The sequence below is a fragment of the Maylandia zebra genome, linkage group LG22, assembly GCF_041146795.1.
Source record: "Maylandia zebra isolate NMK-2024a linkage group LG22, Mzebra_GT3a, whole genome shotgun sequence".
Taxonomy (NCBI): Eukaryota; Metazoa; Chordata; class Actinopteri; order Cichliformes; family Cichlidae; genus Maylandia; species Maylandia zebra.
Genome location: NC_135187.1, coordinates 33310227 through 33335410, shown reverse-complemented (window position 1 = coordinate 33335410; position 25184 = coordinate 33310227). Strand labels below are relative to the sequence as shown.

At 44.9% G+C, this 25184-nt stretch overlaps 1 protein-coding gene across 16 annotated transcripts in view; it reads right to left on the bottom strand.

Moving 5' to 3' along the window:
* LOC101473365 (triple functional domain protein) overlaps positions 1-25184 on the bottom strand; it is a 77051-nt gene continuing 51867 nt past the window's right edge. For 3 of the 16 annotated variants that reach the window (XM_023154932.3, XM_076879386.1, XM_023154944.3), the window contains 47 exons: positions 23660-23834; positions 22599-22794; positions 21945-22111; positions 21702-21821; positions 21416-21607; positions 21189-21338; positions 20969-21083; positions 19516-19631; positions 19311-19433; positions 19023-19217; positions 18821-18939; positions 18082-18148; positions 17816-17925; positions 17639-17708; positions 17108-17197; positions 16932-17024; positions 16726-16837; positions 16424-16614; positions 16186-16287; positions 15121-15150; positions 14458-14600; positions 14251-14350; positions 13893-14136; positions 13182-13304; positions 12780-12973; positions 12526-12696; positions 10051-10146; positions 9075-9223; positions 8895-8961; positions 8690-8793; positions 8520-8589; positions 8335-8424; positions 8160-8252; positions 7961-8011; positions 7768-7845; positions 7488-7679; positions 6410-6590; positions 6039-6296; positions 5479-5945; positions 4471-4718; positions 4101-4348; positions 3644-3806; positions 3383-3504; positions 3219-3297; positions 2926-3126; positions 2692-2830; positions 1-2550 (listed from right to left, as the gene is read on the bottom strand). In XM_023154932.3, the coding sequence (XP_023010700.1) occupies positions 1999-2550; positions 2692-2830; positions 2926-3126; positions 3219-3297; positions 3383-3504; positions 3644-3806; positions 4101-4348; positions 4471-4718; positions 5479-5945; positions 6039-6296; positions 6410-6590; positions 7488-7679; positions 7768-7845; positions 7961-8011; positions 8160-8252; positions 8335-8424; positions 8520-8589; positions 8690-8793; positions 8895-8961; positions 9075-9223; positions 10051-10146; positions 12526-12696; positions 12780-12973; positions 13182-13304; positions 13893-14136; positions 14251-14350; positions 14458-14600; positions 15121-15150; positions 16186-16287; positions 16424-16614; positions 16726-16837; positions 16932-17024; positions 17108-17197; positions 17639-17708; positions 17816-17925; positions 18082-18148; positions 18821-18939; positions 19023-19217; positions 19311-19433; positions 19516-19631; positions 20969-21083; positions 21189-21338; positions 21416-21607; positions 21702-21821; positions 21945-22111; positions 22599-22794; positions 23660-23834 (7156 nt within the window). In that variant the 3' untranslated portion in view covers positions 1-1998. Of the gene's footprint in view, positions 2551-2691; positions 2831-2925; positions 3127-3218; positions 3298-3382; positions 3505-3643; positions 3807-4100; positions 4352-4470; positions 4719-5478; positions 5946-6038; positions 6297-6409; positions 6591-7487; positions 7680-7767; positions 7846-7960; positions 8012-8159; positions 8253-8334; positions 8425-8519; positions 8590-8689; positions 8794-8894; positions 8962-9074; positions 9224-10050; positions 10147-12525; positions 12697-12779; positions 12974-13181; positions 13305-13892; positions 14137-14250; positions 14351-14457; positions 14601-15120; positions 15151-16185; positions 16288-16423; positions 16615-16725; positions 16838-16931; positions 17025-17107; positions 17198-17638; positions 17709-17815; positions 17926-18081; positions 18149-18820; positions 18940-19022; positions 19218-19310; positions 19434-19515; positions 19632-20968; positions 21084-21188; positions 21339-21415; positions 21608-21701; positions 21822-21944; positions 22112-22598; positions 22795-23659; positions 23835-25184 lie in introns of all 16 variants that reach the window. The other 13 variants (XM_014412764.4, XM_076879390.1, XM_023154937.3 and 10 more) reach the window with 11 other exon arrangements.

Here is a 25184-nt window from a genome sequence, read left to right as displayed (position 1 = left end):
CTGTGTGTTCATGAAGTTTAATTTTCAAATGAGTGATGGCAAAATGACAGTATTTACAGGAGAGAATATGTATGATTTGTACAAAGAAATATACATGCAAACATAATAATAATAAAAAAAAAACAATTTATGAAACAAAAACGGGAAAACAAAAACACAACAAAGTGACAAAAACAGAAAAATCAACAAAAAAACCCCAAACTGAGGTATCCAGTCCAGTCTTCTTGTTTTAAAATGGCCTGTGTGTACACCTTTTGAAGTAAATTAAAAAAAGGTTAAGAGGGGGCTGATTTGATCATAACCCCTTACTGGACTTATCTGTGCTATTGTTACCATAGTAATCTTGTGTGGTTACTGGTTAGGTGTTTTTTTGTTGTTGTTGTTTTTTTTGTTTTGTTTTTTTTAAATGGAAGAAATATTTTGGCAACATGTATCTGTACATAAAGTGAAAACAACACTTTGTAAGTAAAATCTTGCATTCAGCTCCCATCCAAGAGTACATTTCAGTCCTTTAATCTCCCACCTTTTTAATAAAGGTATAAAGAGAGTAAACTAAAAGTGTTCCTCTGACATTTACTCGTGTAAACAATCTTTTAACATGGTCATGGATGGCCTAACGCAAGTGAAACGTAATCACAATAAAACCATTTCTTTATTAAGTACTATAAAGCTAGAGCAACTTTGGTGTACCAATACTACAGAGGCATACAGTACAAAAAAAAGTGTTAAATTAGTTTTGATCAAAACGTGATGATTGTAGGTCGTGACCTCTGACGCGGCCTGGCCCCGGAGCGGTCGTTAACACTCGGCGATCGAATGAACACAAACTACCAGCAGTGCTTGCAGTACCAAGTACATGCTTTTCTCTAGATTTATTACAGATACAACAGATGTTTTCATAAATAGTTGCATAAAATGTTAAAGCCGCAACATTGCACATGATAATCAAACATAACATACAATGAGTGCATTTACAGTAAATTCACCTTCCGCCGCCTCCACATTCAGCGCTGCCACCGAGGGCTCCAACAGTCTCGAGTCCACTGCGAACGTGAGGGGGAAGAAGGCCGAAGTCTCTATACAAGGTAAGGCTTAAACATGTCATATCTGCGCAACACAGGAAAAGACAAAAGAAAAAAAAAAAAAAAAAGACGAACGTCTATTGTTTCTTCTCGGGTTGGACAGTGCAGCATTTGTTACTCACGACACGGTCATCATGGTGTTCTCAGATTAGATTAGGGTACATTAATGTAAGCGCAGCCATCGAGAAGCTCTGATGTATAAATGTCTCAGCTGATGAGCTCTGTCGCGGTTTCCGCCTGTCTGCAGTGTCCAGAGTAGCACACGAATCTTCAACTTATGAGCGTTTTCTACAATGATGTGTTTGTTTTTTTCCTCCTTGGAATCAGAGACACTACTGTGCCTTTCTATACACTGTTTCTATAAGAAAGGGTTGCTTCTCAAAAGTATGCCAGTTACTGTTTAAGGGTAAAAGACAAAAACACACCGTCTGTTCCTGGAGGGCGATTTGCTCTCTGTGGCGAGCTCCGTTGGCATCGGTTTCTCCTGAAGGAGCTGCGCCCGTGTGGTGGCGTTGAGGCTCGATCGATTGGCTCTTCTGATCAGCTTCAACTCGCGCAGAGGAAAATAACTTACTTCATAATAGTTTTTTTAAAACTGTTTTTGTTCACTTAACTACAAAAAGACGAAACCAGCAAGCAGCAGTAGACGAGGGCATCCATTCATTTATGATTGGTGAGAACTCCGTTCTCTTGGGCTCTGATTGGCTGAAGACCTCAGCAGGTCTCAAATAAACAACCTAAAAGGATAACAGGATTTTATTTAGTGAAAAATCTGTGAAAGAGGATGAGATCAGCTTTCATTTTTTTCCTCCTTCTTTTTACATCGAGACCATAAAGAGTCTCTTCAACCTCAGTGCTGGACCCCAAACTGAGCAGCGTCTCCTGCTGTGGTCGGAGCACTGAGGCTGAGAGCTGCTCAAACCCGAGGCTGAAGGCGACCGTGAATGAAGCTCCTGACCCCTCCGATGGGCCGGGCATCGGTCTGATGTTTTCTCCTGTCAATGAAAGAAATGAGGCGGGAGGTGTCCAAGCAGCCCTCTGCCCGGCCGTCGCCTTGGCCAGCCTGCAGCCACGGCTCCTGGAGGCAGAGGCCGGCCGGGGGCCTTCTGCCCGGGTCGGTCTTCAGAAGCAGGCAGACGAAGTCCCGGGCCGCCTGGCTGACGCCCTGGAAGTAATCCCTGGGGAAGCTGAAGTCCAGCCTGCAGATGTTCAGGCAGGTCTCCTCTGCGCTCTCGTCAAGAAAGGGGGAGGCGCCGCTCAGCAGCACGTAGGTGACCACGCCCAGACTCCACAGGTCAGAGGTCAGCGACACGGGCTCTCCGAGGACCAGCTCTGGGGAGGCGAACTCAGGGCTGCCCAGCAGAGGGTGAACATAGTGGGCACTGTTGAGCTGCACGGCATCACCGAAGTCTGTGAGCTTGACTATTGGCTGGCCGCTGGCGGTGTGGGACACCAGCAGGTTCTCAGGCTGTAACGAGAGCAAAGATTAGCCTCATGGATTCTCATTCATTCATCATCATGGTTTGTACATGACCGCACTGCATCCACATGTCAGTCAACCTTTTTATGGCTTCAATGTTTGGAGGAAAATGAAAAAGTGAGGACTCACTTTTATGTCCAAGTGTGCTATTCTGCAGTTGTGTAAGTAGTGTAAAGCTTCTAAAACGTTCCTCAAGTAGCAGGCCACCTTCTCCTCAGTCAGATTCCCCCAGCTCACGATGTAGTCCAGCAGACGGCCTTGGTCGGCCCTGAAACCCAAAGCAAAACATCAGGTCGGAGGTATGACGTGACAGAGCTGTGTGTGTGTATGTAGGGTTTAACTCCGCCTTTGCTGTTTACTCACATCTCCAGGACTAACGCGTAGCTGCTGGGAGTTTCGTAGGTGTCAATCAGGGTGACTATGTGCGGGTGCTGGAGTCTCTGGAGCAGATTGAGCTCCTGGGTCACTCTGTCTCTCCTCATCAGCTTCTTGTTGACGTGTTTCACAGCCACCGCGCGTTTGGTGCCCCGGTGGTCGCAGCGCTTGACGACAGAGAAACGACCCCTGACGAGAAGACGACACAGTCGGTCCGTTTACTTTATCGTTTTTTGTTGCCGTAGCTTTTATATTCTGAATTCTCACAGCGTGTCTGTTACCTTCCCAGTTCAACCACCTCAGTGTAGTGAGACTCAAAGTTATCCTTCCAGCTCACTCGGACCCCGTCAGTGGACACGGCTGAGACACATGAAAGCAGGAGGTGGTTCAATAAAATCTGCAGTGACACTCATCGCATACGTTTCACGTCTGTCTCTACGCTCACCCAACACTCTGAGGCTAGCTGATGATGTCACACTGCCCAGCTCGTTGGTGGCAACACACGTGTAAACGCCATCGTCCTCAGAGGCTACGCCGATTATCCGCAGAGTCGCTTCACCCGTATCACTGAAACAAACACACACTCCTTTATTCATCTATTCCATCATAACAGGGTGAGTGTAGCTGAGTGGGGCGGCAGGTTCACTCTCGAGTTAGTGTGTTCAACAAAGCTGATGCGAGGAGTAAAACCTGCTCGGCTATTTACCTGTAGGCGATGCTGAAGTGTCCGTTGTTAGTGAGGTTGCTCTGGTTGGGCCCTTTCCAGCTGACTGTAGCCCGGGGTCGCCCACAAACCTTACACCTTAGGGTGACGCTCTCTCCGTTGTCACATGTCACATCACTCAGAGGTACAAGGAACTCTGGGGGAACTGAAAGGAAAGAAGAGATTTGTTGTTGTCATTGTTTGACAGACAGGCTCCAAATCTGTGTAATGCCACATTGAGCCAATGAGAATGCAGGTTATGGAAAATCTGCAGGGAGCAAGTGAGCATCACATGTCCCGCCTCCAGCAGCACCCTCTACCCAACACCTAGCCTAAAGCCAACTGATATTTGCAGTGCAGTGAGAATGCGTCTGATACAGACAAGCTCCTGCAGTGTGCTGCAGTGACAAAGAGAAACCTGGAACGATGTTGAGGGATCGGGTCTGGAGCTCAAACTCACCATCATAGATGTAGTTTGGGTTTAGAAGCTGGAAAGAAAGATAAACAAATGTCAACAGTCTGTAACTTCGAGGCATCGCTGTAGAGTTTTGAAGTGAAGTGAAACTCACCTTTACAGAAACTTTATTGGCCAGGCCATCTCTGGACTTCCTGTAACCATTTTCCAGCTTTGTCTCCTTCTTTGCCTCCTTCTCCTTTTTCTCAGACTTCTTGCGAATACGCAGGGACGTGTGCCAGGATGAAGACTTCCTGCTAGGAGAACGAAAATGACGGCAGTGAGCTCAGTGTCTTGATAAAAACGGCAGATGAGAATCTCAAGTGCACATATTATGAATTTGAAAATAATCCCCCCCCAATCATCGTGCTCTTACTTGATGGATCCCTCGGGACAGTCGGGGACAATGGTCGACGTGTGTCCCAGCACAAATCCGGGGATCCAGCCCTCGGCGGCGGGGCCCTGCTCGGTGGATGCTCTGAACACCAGAAACATGTTTTGCTGGTTGCTGGCCAAGATCTGGACCACCTCGCCCTGAATGACGCTGATCTCATCCTCCTTCACAGCTGTGTAGTCCTGGGTCACCAACATGGTGGATACGCTACTGCTGCTGCTACTTTCACTCTGCACCACAGGGATGGAAAACGGTAAGGGCAAACTCAGATGGACATGCAGCGATTATGCATTAAACACGGTAACTTTTTCAAATCTAAACATGTGGGGTGACATCTCTAGCGAGTGCCACTTTTGATGAGATAAAGAGAAAAAGAAGTGGAGGCTTTGTAAAAAGAAATTCGAGCGGAAGAAAGACAAAACAGGGAGTTATTAATTTCTTCTCGGAAAAGGCTAACTGGATGAAGAAAGGCAGGAATAAGATGAAGTTTTCCATTTCACTCGTCTTTGCTCTGCAGCTCGACGCAAAGACGAGAGGAGAAACGTTAGGCTGAATGAAAGGATCTCTGAGTACGTTTGCAGGTGAACCGCAAACGTCAGAAGTTAGTTGCAGGAAAAGTACATTTAAGTAACACACCATGAAGACGGCCCAGAAGAAGTCAAGTGTTAGTATAAGCTTTGTTAGAGTTAAGAATCTAGAGACAGCCTTAAAAGATAATCAGTGAAGAGGTGAGCGAGGTCCGCTAGAAAGATTTTGAGCCTGAAAACATGTTGACAGTTGAAGCCTTGTCTAGAGATTGTCCTCAGAAACCGTCTAAAGCTACAGAGGATGATGCTGAAGAGCAGTGGAGGTTGTCAGAGATGCGTAGTAAGGGACAGATTAGTAGCGCTGGCAGCAGGACAGGAGACAACAAGGCAGACAGGACAGACCGACCCCCCCTCTGCCGCTGGGTTAGTCGGATCAGCACTGGGCAGCAGGTAGTGGTCTTACCCCGTTACTCTGGGTGGACTGGATGGACTGCTCGCTGGCCGATGAGCACGTACTCATGCGGTCGGCCTCCTTGCTGTGCGTGGAGTGTCTGTGGGTTTGGCTCTGATTTGAGCTTTGTCGCACCGGAGTCTCTCCCGCCTCACCCGGAAAGGTAAATGAGCCAGGCCGGCTGGCTGGAGAGCCCGGCATTGAGCTCCAGAATCCAGATCCAGACTTTTGGTTTTGGCCTGGGCTGGGAGGGGGAGGGGGGAGAGTGTCCTTGCCAAAGGCGGGAGTGGCCATGGGGGAGGCCATGGGAGACACGGCTCCTGGCCGTGGTTTAGAAGTTGGTGTGGAGGGCAGAGGCCCAACGGTAGCACGTGGGATGGGGGTATAAGCTTGGTCCTCTGTGGTGTGGATAGGGCGCTTGCCCTGCGGGCTGCCCCCCACAGGGAGTAGAGGAGGAGGGACAGGACGAGGGGACAAACCTGGATCACAAGCGAGTACAACTCAGACTTCAGTCACATCTTTCATTGGGTCAAACAAGTCAAATTTCACAAGGACAGACAGACGTTTCATACCTGACATCTTATTGGAGCCATCCGGGTCGGCCCCGGGGTGGTGACGTAGGGGTTGGGGCAGGCGGGAGGGTTGCGGGATCCTGGACGGCCGACGAGAGCCACCCTGGGGTCCCGAAGGGATGGAGCTACTCTGGGAGCTTCCACCTCCACCTCCGGGGGCTGCACTAGAACCGCTGTTGCCCCCACCTGGAGCTCCGATGCTGGGCGCACTGCTTGCCCCTACATGGTTCCTCTGATACTCTATTGGTGAGGTCAGAGCTGTGATAAGATGCAAGAGACAAGGGTGGCCATGTACACAGCAGTTCTTTTACATCACCTATAAGTCCTCTGTGTGTGTGTCTGTGTGCGTCTGTGTGTGTGTAGCAGCCTACCATTGAGGAAGTTGCGTTGGCTCTCGAGTATTTGGCTGATCTGAAGGGTCCAGACCTCGCGCACCCCTGGATGGGAGGAGTGAAGCACGAAGGACTCCACGGCGCCGTTGGCTGACCGAGAAGTGAGAATGAACTTGCAGGGATCACCTTCCACATTCTCCTCTAAACCCAAACAGCTTATCTGGTGTAAAAAAAGAAAACAGGGAAAACACATCAAACAGAGTCAGCGGCACAGAAATATTGAGATTTAATCATGTCAACCTTTCCTAAATTTGTATTTTTTTATTTCCCATGGGCTCAATTTCCTTACTTTCCTCTGTTATACGCAAAGGCTTAAAGGTTCACTACAGGCAGAAGGAAATGTTTGAGAAATAAAATCAAATGTCATTAAAAGCAGCCCTGAATGAAGGGTTAACGCCAACTGAGCACAGGGCTTTTAAATTAATGTAACTACATGCTCCATCAAGAATGGTATACAGTATTTTGTCCCAACATCTCGACCCCTCCCTCTCTCACACATGTGAAAAGTGCTCTTGCAGAGTACAGCGAAGTTCAGGATGCGTTTTGAGGCTTAACCAGCACTGTTATTGAAAGCGCGGACACGCCGTCCTCTCACCTCACGCTCACCTGCCTTACAGATTTAAACTACTCATAAGAGATGTTTAACAAAGGCAGCTTGGGACTGCACTACTATTGTGTGTCAAGAGTCCATTGCTAAAATCAGTGCAATGCAGCAACTTAAAAAGAGCAGTGTCTGAGCTTTTGTTACATGAACTTGATGAGGAGCCAGACAGACTGACAGACTAAGCTCTGCTTCAGGTAAATGTCTTTTGCTTTTGAAGCTGAGCCAAACGAAGCCTGCGGCCTATTTTTATAGAAAACATGGTTTATTCTTCTGAGAAAGATATTCTTCTGACTTTAAAACTGCTCACTAAAACAAGATTACACAACTAGGAATAATTAAATCAAGTTAACCTGCAAACAACAAGGAGAAATGTTCGTCATTGTTAGCATATTAACAGACATTCTTCAAGTGGGGAAAGTAACAAGTGTACATCCTCCCTCCTTAAATCATTACCTTGATGCTGTTCTTATAGAGGAAGCCTGGCAGAGAGAACCCTTTCTTTTTGTCCAGGGGCTCACTGAAGATGACAAGCTGCTCAAACAGGAAAACCCTCCTCTCCTTCATCCGGCCGAGCAGACCGCCGTCGGGGTCGGACACCATGAATGTGTCCTGCAGCAAAAGGCGGCCCTGAGCCACAATCTTCCCCTGGAGGCAAAGAGAGAGAAATGTTAACGCACGCTTTAAGGAAGATGTTGTATTGCTTGACCGATCACTGAGAAAAATGGCTTCTTACATCAAACCCTTGAAGCCGGCCGACATTCATCATATCGTTACACCTTTTTGGAACAATGCACATGACCTCCACTGCTTTCTGGAAGAGTCAGAAATAAACAAGACTGGTATAATCGCTCAAACTGTTTTGCATAATTTCTTTTTCAAATTTATGTTTTGTGTTTTCTTTTTGGGGTTTTTTATTTGGATCTCACTTCCAAATCCGGAGACTCGAGCCCAGCCTTTTTAGAGTGCTTCAGGAAATCCTAAAATGCACAAACAAACACAAGTAAAATAATAGCTTTGTACATTACGTGTAACAGCGAGGGGCATTTGGATACAGTGCAAAATATAAAGGGTATGTAAGCAGCAGCTGGGGCTCTGGCGCCCTCTACTGCATAGAAACAGCCTAACCTTGAGCAGCAGCTGGTACTTCATGATCCTCTGGACTGGCTTGATGAGCAGGTCTGTGATCTGCAGTCTGTGTCCCAGCCGCTGCTTCAGGTCCTACAAAATCAAATGTGTCTCTTTAACAGCTGCATAATGAGTTACACTTGAACCTAAAGCTGCCAAAATACCAGAGTCTAACCTCAAAGTAGGTGTCGATATACTCGGACACGATGTGCTCTGACTTGGGCTTGTTCTGACAGTACACTACGTACATGTTTAGTCTCCGTTCCTGGATAGATAAAGCACACACACAATTACACTTTGATCAGATGTGTGGAAGCAATTACAAAGAAGGCAGGAGCTGGAAATTCCCTGCAGACCAACCTGTTTGAGAAAGAGTGGTCCCAGTCTGTCAGGGTCCTCCAAACACTTCTCCAACTCCCTGAGGAAGAAACTGAGCGACACAGAAACAGAAGTTACTGAAGCGCCGATTCTGGACAGGGAAAACTCTACAGTCTCCACACGTCTGTGTGTGTGTGCATTCCCCTACATACTCTTTGTGCCAGTCGTAGATCTGATGGATGTTGCCAAACACAATTTTGTCTTTTCCCTTCATATCATCAGGGACACCCTCCTCCTTCATTCTGCTCATGTAGCCCTTGTGATGGAAACACACGAAGGATTCACAACAGGAAGTCGCCAAAGCTCGCAGAACTCATTTTAAGATCCATCACATAGAAAATGTTTCACTAAACTTACCTCCACCACCAGGCCGAGGTCTCTGACGTAATCTCTCTCCGTCTCCACCAACTCCAGCAGAATGAAACTAGAGCAAGAGAGGAGAACCACAGATGGCAGACTTAAAATGAGAGCTATAAAAGCAGCGTTAGAGCTCCCTAAACATTAGTCTACTGTTGCGTGAGATCGCAGTAGACTTACTGTCTTTTTTTGAGGATGCTGGCCCTGCGTTCGTCCATTTCTTCAATGGGGGAGGAAGAGGAGAGGAGGGAGTTGTCAGAGGGGTTGAAAGAGGGAGAGCTGCTGTCTCCTTGTTCTACAGACAGAGAGCTGGGTCTGTCCTCCAGAGCCTGCACAACAAAAGCAGTTTGTTCACAAGAAGAAATCCTTCTTTCCTTTATATAAAGTCTCTTAATCCTAATGACTCTGAAATGGACACAACTAAGCTTAATAAACAGAAAATGCAGAAAAAGATATTTAATTTAGCTGATATGAAGCTAACAAAGAATTAATGCGATTGAATCAAGCAGAAACTTCTGGAGCTGGAAAACAAAGGAAAAGTCTAATGCCAAAACCTGCAGTTCCTCTGATGGCCACTTGAGGCAGACTCATTTTCATCATACTTACTTGATTGCTAGATGGTTTCTAAAGCTACTTTCGCTCTTCGTAAACACTGGACTGTTGTTTTTAAACTCACCTAATTAGATTTTGTTCTTTAAAGTTTAGGGCATGTGGACACTTTCAGTGACAGCTATGCTAACGTGGGCTATAGCTATAGCTGCTAGCTATCTGTCCTCACCACTTTTACTCAGTCACTCAACTGGACCTCAAAACCATGTTTCCTTTCTTTTGTTTTCTTAATGTTGGTGTATTTTTGAACATTTTAATCAAATTTTGGACAAACAATGCAACCTTTGTTCAAGAAGTTTATACTTCAGCTTTACTGAGTGAAACTCAGCAACTTGCCAATTTAAGCTTGCTAGCATTATCTTAGTATTAGCTTAGCACTCCACCCTCTCGTCTTAATATGTTCACTCCAGGCTCCGAAAATTCACATGATGGCAGTCAAAATAAGGATTTGGCAATAGCATGGTTGCTACGTCCATCTTTTATATACAGTCTGTGGTATCTTCTGATAAACTGGGCCTGGTTGGTGTGAGTATTTGATATTTCCTACCATCTTGCTTTTGACTAGCTCCTCGATGGCGCTCACCAGCTCAGCGGCACTGGGCGTTTCTGAACTGGACGGGCGGACCGACAGACGAGAAGAGGTCTAGGCAAAAAGCAGAGAGATGAGAGGAAGGAAAACCAACAAGCGTGAGAAAAGCCATGCAAGTCGACAGTCTAAATTTTGAAGTAATAACTCTCTTTAGGGAAAAAAGGAACCACTAAACTTTTCAGAACTGAATCAAGCCTCATCACACTTTAGGAGTAATTTCCATCCTTTCTGAAACAGAAATAAGTCTGTTTCTAACGTAATCCTAAAGTAAGTTGTAAGAGCTTACAGTTAAAAGCCATGCTGGAGTTTTCATTGAGAATAACTTGAAGACAAGATTCAATTATCTTTTGGTGGTGGCATTTAAGTGGATTTTAGTTGTTGATGCGAACAATGACTTAGTGAAAATGTTTGTTAAATGTTGCAATCTGAAGAGATTCATCCACGATATGCTCCCATCAGTGAAACCCCCAGGACAGGGGGCGGGGTTTTTATAACTCTAGGTTAAAGAAAGTCAAAACGTATATGAACTTCATAAAGCGGCCAATGAAAAGGTAAAAAAAACAAAACATGAGGCTGAAAGTAGGGTGACTGAAATGAAGATAAGAGAAGAAAAATAGAAGTCTTTGAAATAGTGATGGGCAGAAGGTCAAAAAAATGGTGATGTGTGAGTGAAAGATGTTTGTGTTGCTTTCTCAGATGGTGATGAGCGGCCTTTGGAATAAAAAAAAGAATGCTAACAGAGCTAGAATGAAAGAGGTAATATGTAAGTATGCATATATAGATATATATATATATATATATAGTTCAGGAGACTCTCACCCTTGCTGTGCTGTGCTTCAAGACATTCCCCAATTAGGTTTTCTGGGTGATGCTGTGTGCCCTTCTGGCCTCGCCAGCATTTAGAGATGCCAATTACTCGCATGGTTAATGAGGTTAACGCACAGAGGGTAAAAGGAGATGAGGACGAGCAGGCGGGGGACGGAGTGGGTGGTGAGGAGTTGGGGGAGAGGAAGAAGGGGTGCTTATGAATTTTCACCTCATTGTGGCCTCTTCGTTAGATTATCCAGCGGGGCTGCTGGGGGATCTTACCGCTTTATTTTCAGATTTAGATCCACTAATTTTATGGTCAATCCCAGCCTATAACTGACAAACATGCAGAAAAAAGCTGGAGTCTTGCGCTATGCTTACAGACTAACGAAAACAGAGTTAGGAGCTACATGCATCCTCTCCTTATGTACATTTTGCTTTAAAGCCCTTACTCATCCGCCAGACACCTCTCTGCTCCAGAGGTGTGATCAAAGAAACGAGGCAGAAGTCAAAACATGTAAAGCTTAAAAAACATAGACGAAGAAGAAGAAAAAGGGGGAAATCTTAAGTAGAGAAATCCAGGAATGTTTAAGAGTTTGCAAAAAATACAAAAGTTAGGCAGAGGGACAGAGAAATGTGGATTTCAAAAAAAGGAAAAAGAAAAAAGCTTCTATCTTCATGTTTCAGGTTTTAGAAAATACAATTTTGAGTTGAAGAGTAAGGGGGAAAACGATAGAGAACTGAAGAAGTGACCGAGGGAAGAGACAGAAGGGGAAGAGCGGGACACTTCAGATGGAGAGGTATGGAAACTGAGACAAAGCAAAGACAGGACATAAATCAAGGTAATGCTACAGCATGGAAAACAGCAAACAATACAACCAGGAAACAAAACAAAAAAAGAGAAACAGAAATTAGTGTCAGAGGAGTCTCCACTTGAGTCGAGGAGGAAACGTGGGCTGCGTGAGACTTTGCATTGCTTTCTGTTTTAGAAGAGAGGGGAGAATATGATGCAACACGCCAAGATAAAATGCTATGCACAACTGAAACTAAGGGTCACTTAAACCGTGTCAGGAAATGGTCCTATTTGGGAAAAAGTGGGAGAAACTTAAATGAGTGAAAGTGTTTTCCAGAAACCAATGACTGCAGATGTTACACCACCTCTTACACCAACCCCCGGCCTCGGCAAGCGACCAAATGTGGGTTTGATTCGGTTGCAGATTTAAAATGAATACTTACTAGATCACAAATAAATGTATTTAAAAAAACCTTTAGGACACACTTCTATTGAAAGAAAACACTGCAGGCAGCTAGAGATGACTTCAGATATGCATCTCATCATTTTGAGCAAAACAAGCCAATTTTGAATGGGGTAGATTTTTGTGGATAGTAAATTTAACACTTTCTAACACTTATAAATACTGAAGACAAAATCTGTGTGACTCCGTTTGTCTACCAGAAGTTCAGAACACAAAGCACGCTGGCAATTTCCAGATCAACACAATCCTAAAAAGCAAGCCTCACAACACGATTCTTCATGCCCTTTCTTGACCTACAATCTTAAAGAATGATGTGAGCTGATTACATCTGGTCCCCGGTCCCCCGCTGTAACGCCCCAACTCTCCTCACCTTGTCATCCTGTGAGTCTGGCTGCAGCAAGCTATGCTGCTGGATGGCCATAGGTGGAGGCAGAGGTACTGAGTCTGCACCCTCCTCGCCCTCCTCCTCTCCGCAGCTCTGCATTCCCGAAGAACTGGACTTGGACAGCGTACCGCTCGATAGGCCCTCGTTACGAACCCTCTGCAAAACACGAGGACGACAAAGCACCATTTAACTCTCTTGTAACAGGTTTGAGGAGTGTCAAGCGTTCTGCATCCACCCACCTCCTCCAAAGTTTCATCCTGAGGCGTAGCAGCACTGTCGTCCGAGTCTTTCTGAGAGCCTATCGTCATCTCTCCGCTCTTCCTCACCTCACGGCTCTTCTTGTGCTTGTGGGCCAGCTTCTTCACGTGGCCATCTGCCTTACCGCTGCTTAGCCGTCGCACCGGGCTGGTCAGCCACTTCCGTAGCGTGTTACCTAAGAAACCAAAACACACGCACAAAGCACAGGTTAAAGTTAATTCACCGGAACTGCAGCGAACAGTTAAAAACTCTGGATTTTATCTACAACTACAGTTGACAGCTTCATCACTTTGTTCCTCAGTTTGAAATTTAAAATACTTTGTACTTTTTTTTTTTAAACAGATTTTTTTCAAAGCCTTTCAAATAAAGGTTGGCGATCTCACCTGGTCGTTTAGGCCCCGGGGAGGTGTGGGAGCCGATGCCGTGACCGGGCTGCAGCGTAGCAGAGGAACCTGGCATGATGGAGTCATTGCTGCACACTGACAGTGTGTCTGTGAAATACAGAGCTGTAAGTGAAAACAAGCCCTGTGATGCCAATTCCAGAAATGAGACCAAAAACAACAGCTGTACTCAAAAAAGACAAGAAACAATACAGTCATCTGTAAAGTTAAAGCATATTTTTTAAATATTATTAATTTTTGTAGATGGCAAATCAGAATGTGAAGGCCGAGAAAATTCATTTTAGTGGAAGAACATCATCTGATTTTGAATATGATGCCAGCAATATGTTCCAAAAACATCTGGACACTGAGGAGACCAAATGTTGCAGCTTTCTAAGTGAAATGCTTAGAAAAGGCCAGGATTTCAGCTGCTAACCAGCCTGCGTCCCAGACCCTTTACTGCAGAGCCAATGTGTGTAATATGTGCAGTGCATGGTTAATAAGACCGTTCTTCTCTGAAATCATCATCATAATCATCAGCACAAGCTAGATAGCAGCATCTGTCCCCAAAACAGTATATAGTTATTCAGCATTAACGGTGCCTTCAGAAATATGAGTGTTTCCATGGCAACATGGATGCAAGCTTGGATTTTCTACACTTCATCATATCAGTGACTTTTTGCCAGTGAAGCAAATTAGGTTACATTTTTGTACCTTTGTGATTGAAGATGCCTTCCATCTCCATGGAGGACCTGGAATGGGCGATGCAGAGCATAGAGCAGGGCACCAGGCCCTCCTGGGCAGGAGAGCGGTCTGTGGTCCTGACCAGGCACCAGTCTGGTTTGTCGTGACAGCGCTCCAGGACCTCCACAGTCTGACCCCGCCGCACCGTCAGCTCGTTGCTGTTGCTGGCCATAAAGTCGTGTATGACCACAGTCAGCTCACAGCCGCCGGAGAGCTGTGGAAGACGAGACCATCACTGAGACCTTTGCTCCAGATGACATTTGTTTTTAAAGCTCATAATTGCAGAAGGTCTGGGCATCATTTCTGAGCTCTGTGTGTGTGTTCTCACCTTGTCGCTGTCCAGTGTGTTCTGAGAGGTGCGTGATGCCAGAGAGATGGTGTCTGGTTGGCTGCTGCCTTCACCCTGACTGTCCAGGTCCTCTCCATCCCTAGCGGGAGCACACACGATCAATAAAAGGTTTCTTCCCTTCTTGTATAAAAACAGTGAGATAAACTTCCTGTTCATAGATTAATCCCCATTTAGAGCTGTGTTTACCTTCGTCCCTTGTGGTGCTTGGTGGTGGCTGTTTTGGGAATATGAATGGGTTCTTTAAGTGCTCCTCTCAGGTGAATGGTGCGCTCTTGGATCACCTCTCTGATGTGTTTGATCCAGTCTTGCTTGTTCTCAATGCTGGATGCCTGTTATCGGCAGTCAATCATTGTCAAGAAGGCAAAGCTTGTCAAAAAATCCTCAATTTGAATTCTTGATTCATACATATCTGATCTCTTAATACGTTACAAAGCCTTTATTTCACATATACATTTTACTCAGGTTCTCTCTGCCTGTAAATGCCTAACACAGTGGCTTCCCTGCATTTATTTTGTACAGCCACTGCAACAGCTCTCAGAGATGAAGAACCACTTCCTCAACACCACCCACCATCTGAATAATCTGAGTTAAAGTGGATGTTACTTAATGTATTAGTCATACAAACATGAACAGTGAACAGTCAGTGTTTAGGTTTACTTTACTACCCTCATTTGGGAATCACCGTTATTGATTATTTTGTACCTTTCAGGTCTGAAGATGTGATATTGCTAAGGTTACAGCGGCTTGATGCTAAAGCTCAAATATGCTGCTTTAACCCATTACACTAAGCTAACTTTAAGACTTTTGAAAAATGGTTGAGGGCTGTGTTGTGGGATTGTTTGTACTCACCATGGCTCCATGTTTGGATCCCTGACTTAGCTTTGAATTTAAAATATAAAAAAGGGAATTTCACTGGTTTGCTTTTAGAAGGTGTACAGGACATTTTACAAGCTGACAGAATGATTTGAAATGATAGAAGTGCACAACACTGACATTTTGGTTTGACAGTATAATGAAGGCCAATAAAATGCCTAGTGAATAGTAATGGATAGTGTGTGTGTGTGTGTGTGTGTGTGTGTGTGTGGTTAGTAACAAGACACACCTAATTTACAATACACATAACACATGACTGCTTCTCAGTGGTTAGTCTGGGAGTCGGTGTGTATTTATGTTGAAATGCTCAGTACTGAACGTGCTAGGACTCTGGCTTCATGCTGGTCCAACAGCTGACAAGTTTTAATCCATCTGTGACACTACTCAGCAGGAAGAAGTCTTACATAGGTGATACGATATTTAGAAAAATTAATTAAAAACTTCAACAGTGGCTGTAAATCATTATTAAAATATATATTTTGTGGTAGAGAAGGATAGCTAAGTCGCTGCTTTGATAAAGCAGCAGCGAGTCAGGCTGGGCGATTGTGGGCGTTCAGGGGCTGAATCAGCATCACCAGCGTTGGTGGAAGCATGTCGGCCCACATAGAGAATTAGAGATACAAACATCCACAGAAAACACAGCCCCAGATATACACATGTGTGCCGTGTTTTGTTAACAGATGGAACAAAAGCAGAAATCTAACCAGGCTGGAAGACGAGAAGGAAGGAGGAGACAGAAGAGTGACTACAGAAAGCTTCTCAGCCACCCTGAAGCTGCTCATGCATTTAAACAGGACAGAAGAGAGGACAGTAGAGATAAGAAGAAGAATAGAAAAGGTCTGAATCTGGAGAGGAAACTGGGTTAGACCAATATTTATGCTTTCAGCACACTCACATGGAAGATTCACGTATTTTCAATGCTAGTATTTGGACTTTATTGAGACCAAATTACTCATCAGATTTGCTTCAGGAAGCTATATTGGTCCAACCCAAGAGGAGGAGTCTGCGAAGCAAGGAGGAGGAGGAGGAGGAGTGTTTTACCTTGAGTACAATCTTGTTGTCAGAGGTCGGGGTGCGTCCCACCCATAGAGCAAACTTACAGGGGTCTCCTTCAACGTGTTCAGTCACCCCTAACTCTGATGTCTGCAAGGAAGAGTAATATGAGAAAACGTCAACTTTACTTTGCGACTGTCAAATGATTTAAATTTTTGTAACTGTGTAAAGTTCTGAGGTTTCCATAATCACAAAAATGCTCCTGACTTCATCATCGTGTACTTACAAAGAGTTTGCTCTTATAGATGTATTTGCTCCGGCCATTTGAGTCTTTGACCTCCTTGCTGAAAACAAGAGACATCTCAAAGAGGAAGAGGTGGCGCTCTCGTCCCTTTCGGATCAGAGTCTTTGGATCCCAGACCTGGAATGAATCCTGGAGAATGAGCTCACCCTGCGACTCGATGTTTTCATCAAAACCTAGAGAAAAAGGCCAGAGGATGACTTGATGAAAAATCATTAAAGAATAAACACACAGAGGTTTGCTGTGAAATTATAGCTAATAGTACAAATACGTGATCAATGTCTGACCTTCCAGCATTGAGAGGTGCATGGCATCGTTGGCTTTCTTGGGAACACTGAGCATCACCTCCAGGCCGTCCTTGATCTCTCCTTTACCTTCTTCGCAGCACGTCAACAACTCCTAAACAGGACGCGGGCACAGAAACCATGACAACAGGAACCATGGAGATGCTCAATACAAGCATCTTGTTGTTTTTTTCGCTGTGGTGGCTTACCTTCAGCAGGAGCTGATACTTGGTGATTCTCTGCACTGGCTTGATCAGATAGGATGAGATGGAGTTGGCCAGTCGGTGCCTCTGTTGAATTTCCTGCCATTAACAGAGGAGAACAGTGAGGTGACTGTACGTGACTGACATTCAGTCTCATCTCAGTGATCAAAGGTGGTACTCACATCAAAGTAGTTGCCAGCATGCTCCAGTATGAGCTGGGTGGAGTCCGGCTTGTTCTTACAGTAGTTCACATACATCTGGAACTTATCAGCCTTGACCAAGAAAGAAACAGATGACAATGAAAAATTAATACCCATCAGATCTCAGCTTATGAACCATTTTTCTTACTTCCAGAAATATTAAAGGGACCATTGATGCTCATTTCCAGCTCCATTTTTTAAATTTGTGGACACTGCTGGGAATATGTCTGCAGAGCCACTGTTCAAAATAACCTTAATTTATGTTTCTCTTTCTGAAACAAGCCTTTTGCTTTTTGCTTTAAGCCAGCCTTCTTTTGATTGGCTACTCCTTGTAAACAAAAGGTTAGAAGAGCAGGTGGGTGGGGCTTCTGTGCTAACAGCCAGAGCTATGTTCCTGACATGACATCATACTGAGCCAGGAGTAGAAAAAAGCTCATATGCATTACTTAGAAATCTAAATGCACACGTACACAGTACAAAATACATTTCTCTGTAAGACACAATAATACATACCCATGTGACGAAGCAATGCCCAACATCCTCTGGTAGCTGCTCATATTTCTCCAACTCTTTGAGGAAGATGCTGATTGAAAGAAAAAAGAAAGAGAGACAGAACCATGAGATACCAGAAGAAAAGATTAGAGCTTTCTCTAAAAATGAAAAATAGTGGAAGGAGGACACGTTTCTTACTTATGGTGGAATTCATAAAGGTCTTGCATGTTTCCAAAGATGATGTGCTCCTTGTTGAGGATCCCTGGAGGAATCTCCTCCACTCCACTGGTCATCTCCCACAGGTAGGTCTGCAATGGAGGAAAGAGAAGATCATAACTATAAGAATAATAATGGTTTTATTTTTCATAGTAGGATTCTGAAAGATTTTTAAATTTAGTTGAAAAGTTGTTGCACAACTCTGCACTAAGCAGGTTAACAGTGGTGGGTTGACAAGTTGAACTTACATCCATGCACTCCCGCAGGTCTCGCACGTAGGCTTTCTCTGTCTGAATCAGCTCTGCCATGATGAACCTGAACACACACAAAACACACAGCGACACAAATTAGCAATTTTATATCATCCTTGTTCACGCGGTGATAAATCAGCAGCTCCCTTTCAGCCTGTCGACTTCAACCATTTACATTAATGAACGATGACTTATGGGCCATAAGACGTGGTCATAAAGCAAGCCATGAATGACGGAAATCATGCTTGTGATTTGTGCCGCTCATATAAAAATGATGCAGGCGCTTTTTCCTGGACTGTGTCCGTCCACTCATTTGTTCTGAGCCACAGCTCGATGGTTCAGTCTGCAGTTTTTGTGCTGGCACAGCAGAGAGGAGGCCGGACGGAGGAGCGTAAATCAAGCAGGTTCATTATGTATATACATTTACACTGAGCTCCTCTTCCAGCTATTGACCAGGTTCAGTGCTGACACTGCTGTGGACAGGGACACTGGCAGGTAACCTGCTCATAGTCTGTTAACTCTGAGTGCTTTGCAGTAATAAAACATTTTTCAACAAGTGGGAAAAAATGTTGCTGACGTACAACAAAGACGGTTCACACGAGGAGCTTTTAACTACTAGCTAAACAATTCTTCAGGTATAACCTGGAGCACTTGCCAATTTGCTAAATAAGAATTATTCTTCATCTATTAATTTTTCTGTTTTTCTGATATTATAAAGCAGGAGGTGGTAACATACTCCTTTCTGCGTGCAGATTTGCGTTTCTCCTCATTCAGCTCATGGGCGGCAGCATCCCTCAGCTTGACCTCTGACCCTGGAGCCGTGGCTGGGATGATGTCCAACTGGAGATCCTTGCTCTGACACGGAGAGAAGCAAAGTGAAAGTTTAGGTTTCGGGGTACAGAGCGAGCAGCTGCCTAGCAAAAAACCTGAGCACTCACCGCCTTGTTGGAGTCGGAGGAGATGCCCAGAGCTTTCTCAAGACTGCAGCGGTACTTGTCCATGCGCAGCGAAAAGTCTCGATAGCGCTTGTCCACAGCTGTCACCCATTTTTTGATCTCCCCTGCATGACTGTGGCCTTTCTCGCAGAAACCATCGGCCAGCTGGATCAGCAGCTTAACGCGCTCCTTAGTTTGCTAAGAAGGAGAGAAACAGAGCCAATGTGGTCCTGACGCACATGCATGCAAAGATCAACACAAGGTTTCTGTGCGCACGTTCGCGAGCCCAACCTTGGCTGTGATGTGGAATTCCTCATGTTCCTTCAGCAGCTCCTGCGTGTGATGGATACTCGAGCCTGTGGATGTGTGTGTGGACAGGTAAAACTCCCCGGTGTCGTGGATCCACTCCAGAGCCTTAAAAACACACAGAGGATGTTTGTCATAAGTAGAGTGTGTAGATGTGTCGCTGTAAAATTGCAGCGTGCGCTTTGCGTACCTGTTTGGCGCTCCGTTCAAACACCACGTACTGCTGGCATTGATCCAGCCTGCGTTTCTTCATCGTCCAGAAGTGGAGAACGCGGTTCTCTCTTTGCAGTAGCTCATTAAGGATGTCTACATGCAAAACAGGGAGAAAGAGATTTAAGCCAAAAGGTAAGAACCTTCCTGCAGCCACAGTGCAAAGTGTAAGAACCATTTTGCTCAAACTCCCCTCGCTATGATTTGGCTCAGTGTTCGTCACCACAGCTCTGCTGCAGGGTCAGGTTTTCCCAGCACCACCGGCGGTGTTCCAAACATGTTTGTAAGTAATCTTTACTTACACTGTGCTCCTACTTCAAACGTTAGGAGCCAGTGGTTTTGATCATTTATCGGTTATCGGAGTCTTTCAGTGTTTGACTCCATCATGTTTGAGTTCCTATATTTTCTTAGATGTTTTTTCATTTGAATACTATTTAATATTTTTTTTCAATTCGGTTTAGTTTCAGTTCGTTTCTAGAGTGAATTAAACTGTTTCTGTTTGTTTACTGTTCTTAATCCTGAACTTTTCTTAATTCTAATATGAAGGAACAAACACAGACTGAACCAGCAGCCATGTAACAGATTATTTTCTGCCACTGACAGAATTATTTTTTTTTTAAACAATGGTGGAAAAATCTGAAGGAGGTCCGTCTTCAGACAGATGACTGACTGCACGAGTGAATTATTCACAGTTACTATAACATTAAATAATTCACATGTAACAATATCAACAAAGGTGCAGGCAGCACCGTCGATCGATCTCTTTCAGAACCGAACATTAAACATAAACTGTAGAATCTTCCCACCACGGTGCCATCCTATTACAGCGTCACATCTACAGGAGCTGCGCAGCACTGTTTTTGTCAGCAGAGAGCTCGTGACGATTATGCGCTCGGCGACATCGCTCTGTGACTTGTTGCAACAGTGCCATCCTACTACAACATCACAGTGGTGTTCTTGTATTTAGTTGCTTTTATTTAGTACTTTTACCCCTAAAGTGAATCTAGTACAGCTGCTCAACTGTGAACTGGCTCCAGTGATCTCAGTGCTCAGTGTAGAAGCAGAGGTAAGGTTCAGCCTCTGGAATCAAATCAAATAAGTACAACGTCTCTGCAGCAACCTCCCACGATGCATCAACGGCTCAAACGAGCACACAGTTTAAATCTCTGTTAGTTCAAATTTGTCTGTTTATGGTGTTTTAGTGCCTCCACTTCAACTGCAGGGGAAACATTCATTTTCTTTTAGTGTCAATGCGAGAAGTGAGCGCACAGTTGGTGTGCATCTCATGTCTTACGCAGCGCTATTAAATATGTGTCAATGTGAATTCAAATGAAAGGTAAAACAAACTTTTGCTGGACTTTATCAAAACGAGGGCTAACGAGGCTGTTGATTAGAAAGTCTGCATGATGTTAAACGTGTCTTCTTATACTCACTTTTGACCTGCTGTTCTGGTGCTTTGACGTGGCTCAGCATCCCGGGCATGTTAACACTGTTCCTGTGCATGTACTTGAGGAAGACATCCGCATTTCTCCTTGCCAGCGTGCACGCCTAATTAAAACGTAAAACACGCACAGTAAGATCAGAAGTGTGAGTTAAAGCTTTGCTCCGCTCTGATTCTGACTCATACTCTGTGTGTGTGGGAGTGTGTGTTACTTTTAGGAAGGCCTCCTTCTGCTCCAGGTGCTTGCTGATCATGGGGGTGACGTGGTCTGTTTCACAGTTGGGTCCCAGTTTGTCAGCTCCTCCACACCAGTCCTCCTCTCTCTTGTACTCTTGCTCCAAGCTCTCCAACACGCTGCACACCTGTTGAGAGAAACGTGCAGTCAGTTGTGTTTGTGTGGACTGTCGAGGAGACGGTAAAGCTAACTCTTCTCTCATACCTGTTCAGAGGTCTTGTAGAAGGCGACAGAAGCATTGACAAGCTTGAGTCGGTCCTCCATCTTCAGCATGAGCTGTTGCCAGTGTGAAGCCACGCTCTCGGCACAGTCTCTGATCAGGTCCATGTCGTAGTGGTTGGCCTGAAGCAGAGCCTCCGCTTTCTGCTGAACCTGCAGGGCACTCTGGTGTGTTTTCTGCAGAAAGGGGAAAGATCAGGATTACAGTTAGTCAAAGAAGAGGAGAAATCTAGCTTCAAACGGGCTGATGGGATAACACAAACTCTGTTACCTCAATAGCATGCTGAAATTGTTCGTGTTCCCTCTGCAGCTGCTCAGCTTCCTGCAGGGAGCTGGCTGTTATCAGACCAGCGTTTAGCATCGACTCGCCATTACGAATCCAACCCAGAACCTGTAAGAGAGACAGAGAGAGCTTTTTCCTCACAGAACTTGCAGATTTCTTGGTATTCTGGCGTTTGAACCTGTTTAACCTGCAGATGGTGCCTTGCTGCAGGTATGTGACCAGGCATTTTACCTGCTTGACTTCTGCCTGCAGGTGTCTCAGCTGGACACACTGCTCCAGGTGTCTGCGGTGCTGCTCAGCTGCTAAATCGAGCTCTTGCTGCTTTTCATGAAGAAACTCCAGCAAGTCCTGAACCCGCGTGGCCATGTCCACATCCCGATCGCACAGCAGCTCCACACCTGGATGGAAGACGCGTAACCATATAAGACTTGGTGTGGAGGAGCAAGTCAAATAACTTTCCCGACAGTCTTAATTATCAGTCACGTGTGCATCAATTCAAACTCATGTTTAATACACGTGGCATGGCGCAACCATTCCTTGTGCCGTTTTACAGAGCACCTATTAGCATGTGAGATCACAGGTGAGTTATTATGGTTAGTGAGTGGGTGCCTCTCATCACAAACGCTGACTGAATCTGACCCGCGACACCTACACAGCATCAATATTAAAACTAAGGTAGCCAACACAGAAATCTGTGCAGCAGCAGCCAACATGAGCTACATCCTGACTACACCCTCAGATGGAAGATGACAGAGGTCTGAGGGAGGCCACCGGGCGACAGTCAAACACCTCCACAGGTTTACTTTACAGCACTTAAGGGCAGATGAAGAACTGGTAATAAGAAAATGTCTAAAAAAAATAATGGAGTCTGAGGAGCGGACTCACCGGAGGCCTGGACTTCGTTGACATACTGCAGCAGCTCCTGGCCCTGGTGGATCACATCGAAGGTGAGGTTGTTCATGGTCAAGGCCTTGTCAGCGTGGTGCTGGAGCCTCTGCTCGGCCAGCGTCAGGTCCTCCGTGTCAAAGTCATTCATCTGACCTGTCAGCTCCTCGTTCCACGACTCCAGGTCAGAGATGATCTGAGGAGGGAAGAGATTGAATTTAAAGGAAGCGTAGTATAGAGTAGCTTTAGTGAGTCACGAGTCTGTGAGATTGCTGCACTAAGGCACAATGCTGCGTGGGTAGATGTTTTTCATACAAATTACACGCATTATTCTTCCAATATCATTAATTCTAAATGAAAAATACTTTTGCATTTAAACGTGTGAACAGCACATTTTCACTTATACATTATACAGAAGCACAGGCTGTTCGATTCTGTGTCCACACGCAACCGTCTTTGTACTTGAAGCACCCGTGACCTCATTTTCAGAGCTATCGAGGGATTATTGTTGCTTAGCTACAAAAAACGGTTTCTAGTGCTTCTGCATTCCTTCTTTGTGGACATCAGGTCTCTACAGTTTGCTTAAGACTGTTTAAACATTCTTATAATGGCAGATAACTGGGCTGTCACTGAGAACAGTTCAATTCTCCTCCACCCGTCTTGACAGTGTTTGATGTCCTAATTTCCTCCCCTTTCTTTGAATGTTTACCTCTTGAAAGCCTACTAGGAGTAAGCACTGACGCTCTTTTATGAACGGAGCAGTTTGTGTCACATTTCAGACCTTGCTTCTCAAATAAAATGACTGGGTTTGCATCAGCAGTTAGCAAAGGTAGTCTAACCTTGGAAAAAATACACAAACTATTCTAACGATCATTAGAATAGTCAATAATTTGTAATTTAGGGTACAGGGGAGGTATTCAAATGTCTGATGAGAGAGAAGTGACACTGATCAGTTGTAGCTGAACCATTTACAGCTAAAAGTGCAGTGAGTGAGGCTGAACTGAGAGTTTCTTTCATATAAACAGCTTCCTGTGGAAACAAATCCACCTATGAGGACTCACATCAATGGCATCCCTCTCAAAGATGCGGAGCTGCAGGAAGAGCTCCAGTTTGATCTTCCTCTCCTGGAAGAGCTCCTCCATCTGTGCCTGGGCTTCATCCAGCTGCTGGAGGACGCTCTCGATGTGGTTGATGGAGCTGTTGTGGGGCGTCTTGTTGCTGGAGATGGCGGAGTCCCTGCAACACAAATGCACAAACGGCTATTAAACCATGTGATGAAGTGCTGACCATAAAAACAAGGGACGCAGAGCAGCTTTAAAGGGACACCGCAGCACAACAGGGAGAGCCATTGTGCCGATATACTGTCTTATATCAGGATTTGGTTCAGCCAAATCACAAGCAGCTGCCCCTTTATGTTTTCCTTCTTCTGATTGGCTGTCCCTCTTAAACAGGAGGGTTGAATGACTCCCGAGTGAGACTTCTGTGCCAGTTATGTTTGTAAGGGGACAATATTTGGGATGTCCGCTCACTTACACCACACAGAGCAGAAGAAACTGAGACGCTGTATTTGAGGAATTACATATTCAATGCACATATTAAAACTGTGGGCATGTTTAATAGGAGCACCCAGCATCGTGACAGACTCCCTCTGTCCTTCATTTTTGTGACAATATATTGAGTGTTTGAAATCCTGCAGCCTGTCAGCAATCTTAAATGGATTTCATTACTTAATGAGAAAGATTTCTAGTCCATAACACAGCACTGGAGCCAAAATAGCAACATATATTTTACTGTTTCACCACAAAGGAAAACTGAAGTCGTGCATTTAAGCCATCGAGCTGGGATCTTCATAAAGTAAGACAAAACATTAAACCTGCACAGAAGTGTTAATGCGAATATTAAATTGAATAAACAAATCAGACGACCCTCTGTGAGCAAGCACTTGGCAACAGTGGAAAGGAAAAACTCCCGTTTAACAGGAAGAAAAATCCGGCAGAACCAAAACCACAATCAGAGCCGTGACTGGTTGAGAGTGGGGGGAGGGAGACGGGACAAAAGAGAGATTAGAGGTGTCTGAACACATTGAGAGTGAAACTGGATCATGGGAAGCCCCCAGCAGCCTAGAACTATTACAGTGTAACTTGGGGGGGTTAGTGTCACCTGAAAAGCACAGACAGCATCTGTGTCCCGATCCCAAACTGGGAGCTGGTTCCACAAAATTACAGAAGCTCCTCATCTCTTTTTAAAGAGAAGGACTATTGCATATTTTCAGGGATTTTAGAGCTAGAAAAAATAATAATGAATACGTATTTATTACAAGAGGTGAATGAATGAATTAATAAATACAAATTAGTGGCAACTGTGGACCCAGTCCCAGCCTTTCACAGCTCTCACTCTCAACCAGATGCCAATCGTTCAAATTTATAAAGAATTAAAACGGCCTAAATCGCTCCGAAGCGCACATGTCGCGTGGGCAACGGGGTCTGCAAAGATGCATATATTTTTGTTTGAGAAGAGAGAGAGAAAATGAAGCAGCTCATACACATTCTGACTCATCAGTCTCACAGATACACGTATGGTGCACAA